At 43.0% G+C, this 14,259-nt stretch overlaps 1 protein-coding gene across 12 annotated transcripts in view; it reads left to right on the top strand.

Annotated features, from left to right (window-relative positions):
- The window catches only part of RBFOX1 (RNA binding fox-1 homolog 1), a 2,034,214-nt gene that overhangs the window by 1,123,551 nt on the left and 896,404 nt on the right, over window positions 1–14,259 (top strand). For all 12 annotated transcript variants that reach the window (XM_038540446.1, XM_038540439.1, XM_038540440.1 and 9 more), the window contains one exon: window positions 12,362–12,409. In XM_038540446.1, coding sequence (XP_038396374.1) covers window positions 12,362–12,409 — 48 coding nt within the window. The remainder of the gene's footprint in view (window positions 1–12,361; window positions 12,410–14,259) is intronic.

Raw genomic sequence — 14,259 nt, 5'->3', positions numbered from 1 at the left:
CCTCCGACTGCATGACAGCACTCTACGGGCTTTATCTCAACTTAATACTACCGGCAGCCTGATGGTATCCGGACTGATAGTAATCCTATTTTCTGAAAAACGGAGGGCACAGATAAGTTGCCTCATAACGTCACGACACAGCTATTAAGTGGCGGATGCAGGATTTGAAGCAAGGTAGACTCATTCCTGAGCCTTCTGTCTTACATGTTTTGATCCATACATGGAGTTGAAATTAAAATATAACTTCTCATTGCATTTACCCTAAAATAGCATTGTGAATTATTTCATTATCTTAGTATTGCTGAATGTTCAGTGTGTCACATTTCCTCAAGAGGTTGGTATATTAATTAAGACCAGGCTATTTTTCTTTTTCTTTTTCTTTTTCTTATTCTTATTCTTTTTCTTTTTCTTATTCTTATTCTTATTCTTATTCTTATTCTTCTTTTTCTTTTTCTTTTTTTCTTTTCTTTTTTCTTTTTCTTTTCCTTTCCTTTCCTTTCCTTTCCTTTCCTTTCCTTTCCTTTCCTTTCCTTTCCTTTCCTTTCCACTTTCTTCTTTATTTCTTTCTTCTTTCTTTCTTGCTTTTTCTTTTTCTCTTTCTTTCTTTCTTTCTTTCTTTCTTTCTTTCTTTCTTTCTTTTCTTAATTTCAATCCTTTATGTAGGCAATGTGGGAAATAGCTACACTGTGTTGGATGTAGGGGATGCTGGGAAAACGCGTGGCCCTATAGTGGGGAATTAAAAAGCTCCTCATGAGAGATACAAGTTCCAGGTCTGGTTCCTCCTTCAGCTGACCTTGAACTGGGTGAAGTTTTCAGGGTATCATATCAAACCAGTACATTTCCTGCTCTAGCCCCATTTTTATATATATATATATTTTTATTTTTTAAGGCAAAGAGCACAACAAGCATTAATAAGAACACAACAGCAACCAAAACCCAAAGGAGGCTATAGACAGGAAAAACGATCACAATGGTAGCCAGCTCTTCAGATGGCCTGGTTTCTTTTTTAAAAGGCATCTGATTGACAGCTAAGCTTCTGGCCCCCTGGATGGGCACGCAGGGCGCAATCCTGCCTTTCTGCATCCTGCTTTCCTGATGTTCAGTTCTGTTGCTTAACTGGAGTGCACTAAACTTCAATTTGATAATTGCATCCTCAAATCCCTTAATGAAGGTGCCTATCAAAGTATAAATAATTACCCAGTAATTTTGTATTTGCAAACTCTATCCTGGCTGTTTATGCTTTGCTGTGGTTCCAGAGGGAGGTTCAAGGGCCCACCTCACACTTTGCTAAGTCAGGGAAATTTCAAGAGCCCAGGGGACAGCATCTTAACACAGCTCTGCACCCAAGGAGGTCACATCTGCTCCCTCCCGACACTGACCTCCATCTTTTCTCCTACTATTTATATAAATCCATTGGAGAGTTGCCTTTTTGTTTTGCAGCGGGTCGTGCAGACATCTCTCTGCAGCAGAGGTACTGCCCTGGAACTCCTGAAGGCGCCCAGGAGCCCTGGGAGCCTGGGCTGCTTGCTGCCACACTTGCCTCCTCTGTCCTGTTCTGTCCTTGGACAATATCCCACCTTAGTCATGGAAGGCCACACTAGTGGCCTGTTGGGCTTCTCCCTTCACCTTCCCTTGAGTTCCTATTTTTGGGGGCTGAGTCCCTCAGTTATTCACAAGAGCCCATCAATAGAAGTGTTGGGAATCATCCAGGAGGCAAAAAGCCAAGAGGACAACAAAACAAAACACAACGTAATAGAACAAAAACCACATCCGATTTGCACGATTTCGTGAGGGTACTTCCCTGAGTACACAGCTGTGGGCGGGGAGTGCTGAGCTGCTGTAAAATGAAAAGAGAAGCTGCATACTGACAGCAGCCAGGTGACAAACCGAAGGCTTCCTGGGCTCCTGTTTTTTTCTCCTAGATACTGTTTTTAAACACATGGATTTGTTAAGAGCCTGTGCAGCTGACAGCTCCTCTAGAAAGTATTATTCTTAAAAGCTGCACTAAAATTATTCACCTCATGTAAAAACAAGTGCGATTTACATCTAATATGGGTAATTACTTTTACAGTTAATTAAAAACGCTCTCATTAAACCCCTGCTGTGATGCCAATGCATAGCTCTTATTTGCAAACAGACCCTTGGTTTGAGCTTACCTTGGTGACAAGTTGCTCCTACCTGAGAGTGGGGCTGCCTTCCTCGGTAGCAAATTCAGTTGTGCTGAGCCAGCAGCCCTGGGTTGCCAGGGTTCCTGCCAAGTCTCTCTTGTCCCCTGATATCAGCTGCGAACAATTTAGGATGAAGAGAACAAAATAATTCATGGGGGCTGAGGGTGCAGGCTTCAAAGCCAGAAGTCACAATTCTAAGATGAAAGCCCTGCTATCTTTCTTTCCATGAAGATGGGACTTGGGGATTGTTTTATGGTTTCTCTGGCTGTACAGCTCTTTCCTGCCACCTCTCTCCCAGGGAAAATATCCCGTAACCCATCCCCCTCTTAAAATTCCTCTCAATCATTTATAAAGTCAGAAACCTTGCATTCTGAGCTAGCCAACTGAGATTGATTCTACTCTCTTGGTTGAATGAATTTAATGTTGAGATCTCAGTTTATAGACTGTTGTTGTTGTTTTGCCATTTGCATGAATTCAGGCAAATGGCTTTGGAATAAATTCTCCGTCTTCACGTTCAGATTGAAACTTAATAGATTTTTGGAGCATCCTGTGCTTTGACACAGGGATCTTCGTTATACTGAACCTTCATAAACACGTACTAATGAAATGCTTTCTGAAATTATAACATTCCTGGTAAGTAATGAAAACTTTTTAATCGGGGATGCCTGGGTGGCTCAGCAGTTAAACATCTGCCTTTGGCCCAGGGTGTGATCCTGGAGTCCAGGGATCGAGTCCCACGTAGGGCTCCCTGCATGGAGCCTGCTTCTCCCTCTGCCTGTGTCTCTGCCTTTCTCTCTGTGTGTCTCTCATAGATAAATAAATACAATTCTAAAAAAAAAAGAAAGCTTTTTAATCGAAGCATACAGTCATTGGGGACATAAATTTTGAGGGAGCAGTTAGATTATGATCTTTCAAGAAGTTTACAGACCCCTGTGAAGGGGATGCTCTTTCTGGTCGATGGCTTCATGCATTTTAGTTTTTTGCAAAGTTATTTGCTTCCATCTGCTGGCCCTCTGTGGGATTGCAGGGGCTGAGCAAATTTGTGAATGGAGCGCTGTGAAGTGGATAAAACTTGTCAGTGCAAACGTTTATGCTCTTCCTTACATATTCAAGTGACTCTATTTGAATCTTAAGTCTTCGGAGCTGAGTGAATATAAACGGAAGAATTCAGCAGGAAGGCACGCATGACTCCAAATTTCTACCGACTGTGGTTACGAGATAACACAGTTACTCAATTTTTTTCAAAAAACTTTGGGCACAATCATTATCCTTAAATAATGCAATTGAATGTGGAATATCGGTTTAAATATTCATATCCAAACACAAAATGTGGTGTTGAGGAAAGCATAAGTTACAAAGCAGGTAGATGGATTTCAAATCCCTCTTATGTCATTTGTTATCAAAACCAGTGCCTCCCTGTACGCCTTGATCCTCGGTTTTCTCATCTGAAAAATGGAAGCACTGGGCCAAATGGTCCTATAACTTGTATTTATTTTCAAAGTTTGAATCTCTGTAAAGGCAGGGAAAAAAAAAAAACATCAACATTAGAACCCAAGTTGTAGTAAATGTTCTAAATCCTAGGATCTAAACTCATATTGTTTAGCTTCTTTTAAATGATAAGTAATTGTTATTTGCAGAACAGTAGGAAATTTAAGTGTCCAAACTATAGAAAAATTGCTATTGAAAAGGAAACTGGGGCAGCTCCGGTGGCCCAGCAGTTTGGCACTACCTTCAGCCCAGGGCGTGATCCTGGAGGCCCTGGGATCAATTCCCACATGGGTCTCCCTGCATGGAGCCTGCTTCTCCCTCTGCCTGTGTCTCTGCCTCTCTCTGTCTCTGTCTCTCATGAATAAATAAATAAAATCTTAAAAAAAAAAAAGGAAAGGAAATTTGTAAATAAAGGGAAAATGATGCTAACCCCCCAAATATGCCTTTTTAGCATAGGATCATTGGGGGATGATAACTTTAGGGAGGCTACAGATCCTATCTGAATCTCTGAAAACAGAGGAGTGGCCTTTTGTGAGAGAGATATTTACAGTTTTAAGAGAAATCTCCATTTGTAAGGGTGTCTCCCTTCCTGTGCCTGGAAGAGGAGGATGACTCTAAATCTCCAGAAACTCTCAGCAATGGAAGAGGCAGTGGCTGAAATCTGCATGATAACCTTACCCTTGTTTACTGTGCTTTGCCTGATAATCTGCCAGAACTGGCCAACTGCCCACCCAGACTTCTTTCTTTGCCTTGAACTAAAGGTGGCTTTAGTTTATTTATTTATTTTTTTTTCCGGGCATGTCCCACGTATACAGGAGGTAGAAGTTACTACATTTCTGTTTGCATTTTTTAACCTATCTTTTAAATATGGTGGACATGAGTGAAGAAGCTAGAAAGGTGGAAGGAAACTCTTTTTTTTTTCCCCTCCCTGCATATTGTTGATTTAGAATTTAAAATGCACTTTTGAATTCTTTTTGGATTCTGGTATCAACATGTACTTTTTCTTAATGCTATCAACTGCCTTGCCTTAGCGTTTATTTTCTGCTTGAAAAGGATGAGCAAACCACCTGGACTTCTAATCCCCCTAGAGGGATAGTTGGTGGTAAACCCTGTTTGAGTTTGTCATATGAATCTTTGGCTATGTCTCCACTGATAAGGGAAGATGTTAGGGTTTGGGAGCCTAGAAAGAATTCTTGAGACATCACTGGTGCAAAAGGGGGATGGGACACATGGGCCGAAAGAGCTGCACTGGGGTCATGAGGAGTGGCCCATCATATTTGTTCAAGTTGGGAGGGGGTTAGGGAGAGTATAAGTCTCCAAGGAGTTTTGGAAACAAGTTTCCAGGACCCTGAGGGGGCTAGCTGTTATTATCGAAAGGGCATTTATTACCGTCTAATAAAACCTTAGTCGTGAGACCCTTTAGATGTATATCAGTGGGTCTTATGCTTGGAGGATGATTGCTAACATTTATCTTTGGAAGGGGGTAGAGATAAGGGAAGTTTTCAAAGGAATTTTTTATATGTTAAAGTAGACTTACAGGATCCTGGGGTCGGGCTAAGATTGCCTTTTGCCCTTAGCCAAGTGTCAACATCCAGGTAGTTGAGTCCCTAGAGGAATGTCACCCTGCCTGTTTCAAGGACTTGTCAGTGGGCTATAAGTAGTAAGGAAATTTAATTTTGCTTTTGCCTTTGTTTCCTACATCATCCACCAGCTCTCCAGAGATGTTTCAAACTGCAGGTATTTCCTTTGAAATGCTCTCTGGGACTTGGTGAGTATCTGAGTCCAAGAAAACAATCCCAAGTCAAAGATAAATGACCTTACTTTTACTCGCACATCCAATATAAGCACCCTGGTCTTTTCTGTATATTGCCCTTCCAGGGTTGATACCCGAAATCATTAACAGAGGTTCCAGGGGCCGTCTTCTGGAAACACAAGGGCCTGTGAACATAACAGCATGCAACTGCCATGGCATCTCTTGTATAAAGGGATTTTTCATCTCCCCTAAGGCTTGGATTACATGGCATGGTCTCTGAATCATGCCTTTCTTTTCTCTGTGATGAATAGGCAGGTATCAAACATGAGAGAATCAAACCGGAAGCTCCTTGAGGCTCTCGATTAGTTTTCTGCAGCTTCTGTAAAAAAATAACTACAAATTTGTGGCTTAATACAACAGAAATTCATTTTCTCACAGTTCTGGAGGGCACAATTCCGAAATCAGGATGTTAGCAGGGCTACCATCCTACCAGACTCCAGGAGTGAATCTTCCCCTTGCCTCCCCTAGCTTCTGGTGGCCTGAGGCACTCTTTGGCTGGTTGCCGTGTTGCTCCTGTCTTAACATGGCCATCTCTTCTCTATCTCTTAAAAGGACACTTGCCATTGGATTTAGGGGCCATACAGATAATCTAAGATGATCTTACTTCAAGATCCATAATTGCATTTTCAAAGACCATGTTTCCAAATAAGGTCACATTCCCAGATTCCAGGGGTAGAAATATGGATATAATCTTTTGAGAGTTACTATTCCACCCACTGTAGACTCCTAGCTTCAAAATCCTCTGAGGCCTCCAGAACCTCACTGGCAGACATTTCTCCCCACCTGTTCACAGGGACCGTTAAGTTCTGGGCACTTCAGAGTTGTGAATGGTGCTGATACATGATCCAGGATGATGGTTCTCTGCACTGTGGGCATAAATAACCCTGACCTACAAAATCATCAGAAACAACTAACACAAAATGCAGAAGAAAAAAAATTCTCTCTTGGGAGAGAGAACAGCTTCTGAAAAGAACAGACACCCGGGTGCTTTGATATCTAAAAGCCAGAAGACCTCAGAAGACTTGGAAGAGCAAACTTTAAAAATAGAACTTTTTTTAAGTTCTCAATACCCTACTCAGAACCGGGTCTGACAAAGACATTTGGAGGATGCCGTCAATGATAACCAGCATTTACCGATGACTTGCCCTGTGCTAAGACCTTTGCATGTAGTAGATATGCCTGGCAACAAATGAGGTGACTATCATTATTATTTTACAGACAGGGAAACTAAGGCACCAGCCCACAACTAGTGTGGTATAGAGTCCAGTTATATGAAGGCAAGCGGTATGACTTCATAGGGTGTGCAGAATCCCACCTGCTGCTAGCGATTGAGCCGCTATTTGTGGTTCTCCAGCTACAGAAAGGAGAATGCCTGGCTTCTGTAGGGAAATTGATTGCCTGGTGATGAGTACATGGCTCCAGATTCATACTTAACACTTACGTAGTTGAGCTGTTTTCCGAGCGAAGTCATTAAGTGGGACTGAAGTACTTACTCGACTCTTCTGATTCAGAAAAGGTCAGGTCGGAGCCCATCCGGAGACCCCAGCTCTACGTGGAGCGATCCGGAACAATAATTTGTTCCCGCCAAAGTGACATTTCTCCAATTTGAGCCCAACATTGTTCAGAAGCTAGTGCAGTCCCTGGTGGGGCCTCCCGCGTGGATCTGCAGCGGATGACAAACCAACAATATCATCTAAATAAAAAATCTAGTGTGGGTTTAGTAAATTAATCCTGACAAGAATAAATTGAATAATCTTAGGGAAATGGCAAGCGCTCTGATTCTACCAGATGGCTTCTTTCTGTTGCTCGTGTGGGTCCTTGGTGGCAGATTAAAAACAAAACCCTGCCTTTGGCTTATTGATTTCGTTAGTTAGTTGATTAACACCTGCCACTTCTTTGTGGGTAAATCACAATTGGATATGGACTCTTCCTACAAACTCAACGCATTTTCATTGGAGGAAAGAGAGGATACGCACACTTCCCCTGGTCACAACGGCATAAAACAGACAAGGAACTGCTTTTTCTTGCCCTGTTTCTAGATGGCATCTCCTGGGTTTAAAAATAATTCATGATTTTTATCGCTCCCATACTGAGTTAATCTCTGTGTGTCTTAGTAGATGAATTCAAAGAGAGTTCTCAGTAAGAGTAAGGGTTCAAGGTCAGTCAGAGACCTCAGCCCTTAAATCAGGGCTGTAGTGAGAAAACTATGACCCTGAGTCCTAGGACTGGGCTTTGGAGGTCACTGGGGAATCTTAGCGTGGCTGTCATAACAAAATACTATCAACTGAAAGATGTAAAACAACAGAAATTTATTTTCTTATGGTTCTGGAAGCTGGCAGTCTGCGATCAGGGTGCCAGCATGACCAGGTTCTGGGAAGTACTCTTCCTGGATTTCAGGCAGCACCTTCTCTCTGCGTTCCCACATGGCCTTTCCACTGTGCATGGCTGCAGAGAGAGAGAGAGAGAGCAAGCTCTTTGAGGTCAGTCTCTTCTTATAAGGATGTCAATCCCATCAGGTCAAGTTCCCCCTTTTTATGACCTTGTTTAGTCTCAGTTACTTCCTAAGAGACTCCATTTCCAAACCCTCAGCTACACTGGGGGTTTAGGGCTTCGACCTCTGCATTTTGGGGAACACAATCATTTGGTGCCGACTCTGTTTCAGTATATGCGGGGTGAAGCCTGAGATGCCCCATTTGGGGCACAGACCCCATTCTGGACAGCCAGTTCCTCATATTACCCCTATGTCACAGATGAGGCCATCAGGACGTCGAAAGGCAAAGGCACTTGCCTAAGCTGCACAGCCATGATGTGATGGAGCCACACTTGCGATGCAGGAACTGCTAACCATGACTGTGCCTTGAGTCCACAGTAGAACCCCTGGAGGGCTTGCTAACCCACAGATCTCTGAGTATTTCACCAGGTCTGGCCCAAGAAGATGCATTTTGTAATAGGTTCTCAGGTGCTGCTGGTGCTGCTGAGCTGGGATCACTCTTGTAGAATCACAACTGCTCCTCTTCTCAGATAAGTTACTTTAGATGTCCCTTCTTCCCTATAGAAAGGAAAATAATGAGACAGGTGGCCTGCATTACCCAGACTGACCAACTACCTCGACTAAAATAAAATAAAATAAAATCACCTGAAAGGAATGTAAGTGCCTGGTGTTAGGAGCCACTTCCAGTTGTATACTTATGCTCCGTTGATGTGTGACCCAGGATGGGTTACCTAATCATTCACCTCAATTTTTATGTGGTAAAAACTAAAAATGCCAACCTTGTTTGGTTGTAAGGAGCTTAAAGACAAGTGTGGAAAAACATCTACCATAGTTCCTGGTGCTAGGGAAGCACTGCTCATTGTTTTAGTCCCATTTTACTGATAATAAAACAATCTGTTACATAAACAAAACAAAACAAAAAAAATAGAATCTTTAACTTATGATGTTGTCTTCTTTTGTTCCACTCTTGATTCACACAGACCTAGAATTTGTTGTGCTTAATAATCACAATGGTGAGGGGATCCCTGGGTGGCTCAGCAGTTTAGCGCCTGCCTTCGGTCCAGGGCGTGATCCTGGAGACCCAGGATCGAGTCCCACATCGGGTTCCCTGTATGGAGCCTGCTTCTCCCTCTGCCTGTGTCTCTGTCTCTGTCTCTCTCTCTCTCTCATGAATAAATAAATAAAATCTTTTTAAAAAAATAATCACAATGGTGATGGCCTTCCACTTAATCAACCCTCTCCTAATGACACATCAGCAGAGTAAACCCAACTACTTCTTGGTGAGAGAATAAATGTTTCTATGGACTTAACTTACCCCAAACTGAGCCACTGTTGTTTTCAGACCCCTCCACCATGCTGCCTCACCCACAGTCCTGACCCCTGACTCCAATCTCCATTGCTAGAATGGTCAGGTCAAAAACCTTGGCATGACCTTTGGCCTCCATCTTTCCCTCATATTCACATCCAATCCTTTAAGACATCTGTTGACTCCATCCAGATTCTGACCACTTCTTACCACCTCCCTCCCTGCCATCACCCTTCCCAGCCACCCTCATCTTATATCTGACCTCCTGCAGCCACCCCGAAACTGGTCTCCCCTTGTGCTCTTGGCTCTCACATGTCTATCCTGTTAAAACAGAAGTCAGATCATGTCTCTTTTCTCTTCAATACCTCTGAGTGAAGACAAGTGCTGGCCAGGACATGGAGAAATTGGAACTCTCATGCACCGCTGGTGGGAATGTAAAATGGCGCAGCTGCTGTGCAAAACAGTATGATGGTTTTTTAAAAAAAAATTAACATAGAATTAACCTGTGAGGGGTGCCTGGCTTAGTTGTTAAGTGTCTGCCTTTAGCTCAGGTCATGATCCTGGGGTCCTGGGATCAAGCCCTGTGATCAAGCCCTGCATTGGTCTTCCTGCTTAGCGAGGAGTTTGCTTCTTCCTCTCCCTCTGCTTGTGTTCTCTGTTACTCTCTCTCTCTCTCTCTGTCAAACAAATAAATAAAATTTTTAAAAAATCTGTGATTCGGCAATTCCCCCTCTGGGTGTATATGCCAAAGAACTGAAAGCAAGGACTTGAACAGATATGTGTACACCTGTGTTCATCATTCGCAGTAGCCAAAAGGTGGAAAAACCCAACGTGTATCCATGGATGAATGGATCAACACAATGTCCTATATACATACAATGGAATATTCTTCATCCTTAAAAAGTAATGAAACTCTGACACATAGTACTACATGGCTGAGCCTTGGATGAAGATGTGCTAAATGAAATAAGCCAGACACAAAAGAGCAGATACCATATCATCCCTCCTGTATAAGTGTTATACAATGAATTGTGCCCTTTCACCAAATTCATATGTTGAGGCTCCAGCTCCCAATGTCACTGTTTTCAGATATAGGACCTTTAGGGAGGTAATGGAGATGAGAAGGTCATAAGGGCCCTAGTTTGATAGGACTGGTGTTCTTATAAGAAGAGGAAAGGACACCAGAGACGTCTCTCTGTGCACACAGAGAAGAGGCCACATGAGGGCACAGTGAGAAAGGTGGCCATCCGCAAGCCTGGAAGAGAGGTCTCACCAGCAACCCACTCTGACAGCACCTTAATTTTGGACTCCTGGCCTCTGGAATTGTAGAGAAATAGATTTGTTTGTTTAAGCCACCCAGTCTGTGGCATTTTGTTATGGCTGTCCTCGCAGACTGGCACCGTGATGTACCTAGAGTTGTCAAACTCGCAGACACAAAAAGGAGACTGGTGGGTGGCTGCCAGGGGCTGGGAAAGGGGGACATGGGGAGTTAGTGTTTACTGGGGGCAGCATTTCAGTTTGGGAGGGTGAAAAAGCCCTAGAGATGGAAGGAGGGGATGCTTGCATAACATTGTCCATGTGCCTCATGCCACCAAACCATACAATTCAAAATGGATAAAATAAAAAAAAAATGGATAAAATAGTAAATGCTGTGTGTATTTTGACATAAAACAAACAAAAACACTCAAAAAAAAAAAAAAAAAAAAAACCAAACACCTGAGTATTTTCTCAATGCTCTCAAAATAAAAGCTAATATCCTCCTCTGATCTCATCTCCGGTATTTTCCTAGTTTACTTCTCTCCTGCCACCGGGTCCTCTTCCTCCTTCCTTTAGCTTAACTGTGTCCGATACTTTGCACTTGTTCTTTCCTCACCCGACAGGTTCTGTCCCCAGACGGCGACATGGCTCATCCCCGAATTTCCTTCATGCTTTTGTTCAGTTGCCACTCCTCTTAAAATTTAAAATTTTATTCCCCCATGCTCACCATTTCCATTCCCTTCACCCTGCTTTATTTTTCTTTATAGTACGAATCCTCTCATAAAATTAAAAAATACCGTCTACTAATGTTCCTTTTACATTGTCTTGTCTCTTCTAGCAGAATGTAAGCCTCACCAGGGCAGGACTTCCCATGTATTTTGTATGCTACTGAGTCTTCCTTTCCTAGAGCAAGGCTTGGCAATCCATAAGTGTGGAGCGCATTAGTAAATGAATATTGCAGTTGCTTGTGTGTGTGTCAGATATTTGTTGTCTAACTGGTGAATTCTTCGAGTGTAGAAACCATGTTTGTTTGTTTTTTCCTTTACATTCTGGAGCAACATGAAAAGATGCATGAAAGGGCAGGGCAGCCCCGCTGGCGCAGCGGTTTAGTGCCGCCTGCAGCCCAGGGCGTGATCCTGGAGACCCGGGATCGAGTCCCACATCAGGCTCCTTGCATGGAGCCTGCTTCTGTCTCTCCCTGTGTCTCTGCCTGTGTCTCTCTCTGTGTGTATTTCATGAATAAATAAATAAAATCTTTTTTAAAAAAGATGCATGAAAAAATAAAATATGCAATAAATATAGATGGACGGATGGAACCATGGATTAATGGATGGATGGATCATGCATAAATGGAGAAGGGCTGGGTGACGGATGGATGGCTGGATAAGTGGATGGACAGAACAATTAAAAAAATAGATGGTGATAGTTTTGTGATGAAAGGAGGTAGACTTGACTATACTAAATCTGCAATGGGAGAGAGATATTAAGTCCAAGTGAGGGCAGTTTCTGCTGATGTGAATGAAGGTATCGGCGGAGGGGGGGGGGCATATGATTTTATGAGCCATCAGCTTCTCTTTGTTGTGGCCTCTGATCCATAGATTTGCCTTCACCCCACATCTACGTGTAATAAAGCTTAGTTATGACATCCATATGTCTCTAATGCAAACACCAGGGCATATACTTCTTAAAAGGGCTATAAAGAGCAATGGCTCGAGAAACAACCGTTAGGAGTGTGAGTTTTTTTTATTATTTTAAAGGGCATTTCAACGACACTGCTGAATGTTCCCTGGCCGTAAGTCTGACTCCTGTTCTTTCTCTTTCTTTTCTCTCCCTCTCAGGATATCAAAACAGACTGCAATACCTGTGTGGAAATAGAGGACAGAAAGGTAAGTCAGTGTTTTTCATCTTTCTGGCTTCAAAAGAAAACAAGAACTCTGTGATTTAAACCCAAGTGTTTAAGGCTAGACGATGGCTTGCAAAGGTGATTCGTGTACTGATATTAGACACTTCAAGACCGTCATACTTTAAAACGTGCATCTGTGTTACCTCTGATGACTTCAGTGAAGAGCGCAGAACATAATTAAGTACTTAAAAAATTGGTGCCTATTTTTATTTTAGTCATATGCTTCAGGAAGGTAGCTCATTTATCCTTAGCCCATTTCACATTGTTGTTGAACATCATTTTCTTTTTCCCCCTGCGTGGGCCCAGCCCTGGGGTGCCCCCCTACCACCGCCCCCCCCCGCCGCCGTGTGGGTGTTGTTGAAGATCATTAATGATTATTCTGTGATATCATATACATGGTAGATTATAAAATATTGGGCTTTCCAAGGTACGTCCCTGATTTTGTTCTACTCACTTTGAGAGAGAGCCTGCCTCAGTTTCCATCATGACACATTTACATGAGTGGCAACTTTCTATGGCATAAATCTATTTACGGGAGATGTTTTGGGGAGGGAGGCAGGGAGGGGAGATGGTTTCCTATATTTTCAGAGTCACCCCCCCCCCCCATTTATCTTCTTGTTACACTTCATGCGGATCCCCTCAGGAAAAACAACCGTTAGAGAATTGTTCTCCACGGTCTGTCCTTATTGACAGAGTTCACAGAAGTTTCCCTGGTAAAGCGCACCCAAGCAGATCAAATTTTACCTTTAACGCCTTGGATCCAAAGAGGTCAAATAAGTGAATTGAGGGTACGTATCTCCCGGCTACTTTTGACATCATTCCGCAATTTTGAAAGATGTTTCTCTCTGCAACTGTACCATTATCGTCAAATGCAGTTATTATTTCAAGCAGAGGTTTTGAGGCCTGATTCTTGTGTGATAGCTTGGTCACCTGCTGGTTAGCAAGATGGTCAAGGACTCCTCAAAACAAAATTTGCTTTTAAGTAAAAGGCAATTGTCATGCATTATTTTAAGGAGTGTTAACCTTGTGTTGGAAGGAATAACTATAAGGTAGCTAAGACTTGCTCCGCATGATCCTCCAGTTGGTGGCTCCAGTTCTGGGCTGCTCTCCTTGGCAGGCAAAGGTGTTTCATTTTTTTTATTCTTAAGATTTTATTTATTTATTTATGAGAGACACAGAGAGAGGGAGAGGCAGAGACACAGACAGAGGGAGGAGCAGGCTCCAAGCAGGGAGCCCAACATGGGACTCGATCCCGGGACTCCAAGATCACGCCCTGGGCCGAAGGCAGGTGCTAAACCACTGAGCCACCCAGGGATACCCAGGCAAAGGCATTTCAATTCACATTTGCACCCGTCCTGTGTTTGCATGCTGGCATACTTGCAGGTGTGTATTTTGTGGGCTAGACAAATGGAATTTAGGCTGGACATGTGTCTACAGTCTTTTTTTCATCCGTTCCTACCATTTCTGCCAAGGGTGATCTGCCCTGACAGCTCTGCCCATGTCACAGTGAACACAGGTCACCTGCCCTGCTTCCTAAGGTCAGGATGCTTCTACTTTCCTTAGACTTTTATGGAATTTACAAGCATTGTTCTATCATATATATATATATTTTTTTTTTTTTTAATACCTTCTTTGCCAGTAGTGTTTGAAAGATACCAGGAGACCTGACACTGTTAAAATAATATCAGTTCCGTCACTGGCAAGATAAGTGAGCAAGCAGGGTCATCTCTAGGCAACGAAAGCTGGTCATATGGCTCCATTCTGCAGACCCAGACTGCCACTGGTTCATACATCACGGCGATAAGCATCCCCTAAGCCTGTGGAGGCCTCGTG

This window comes from Canis lupus, chromosome 6 (genome assembly GCF_011100685.1).
Source record: "Canis lupus familiaris isolate Mischka breed German Shepherd chromosome 6, alternate assembly UU_Cfam_GSD_1.0, whole genome shotgun sequence".
In the NCBI taxonomy this organism is placed as follows: Eukaryota; Metazoa; Chordata; class Mammalia; order Carnivora; family Canidae; genus Canis; species Canis lupus.
This window is presented reverse-complemented; position numbering and strand designations above follow the sequence as displayed.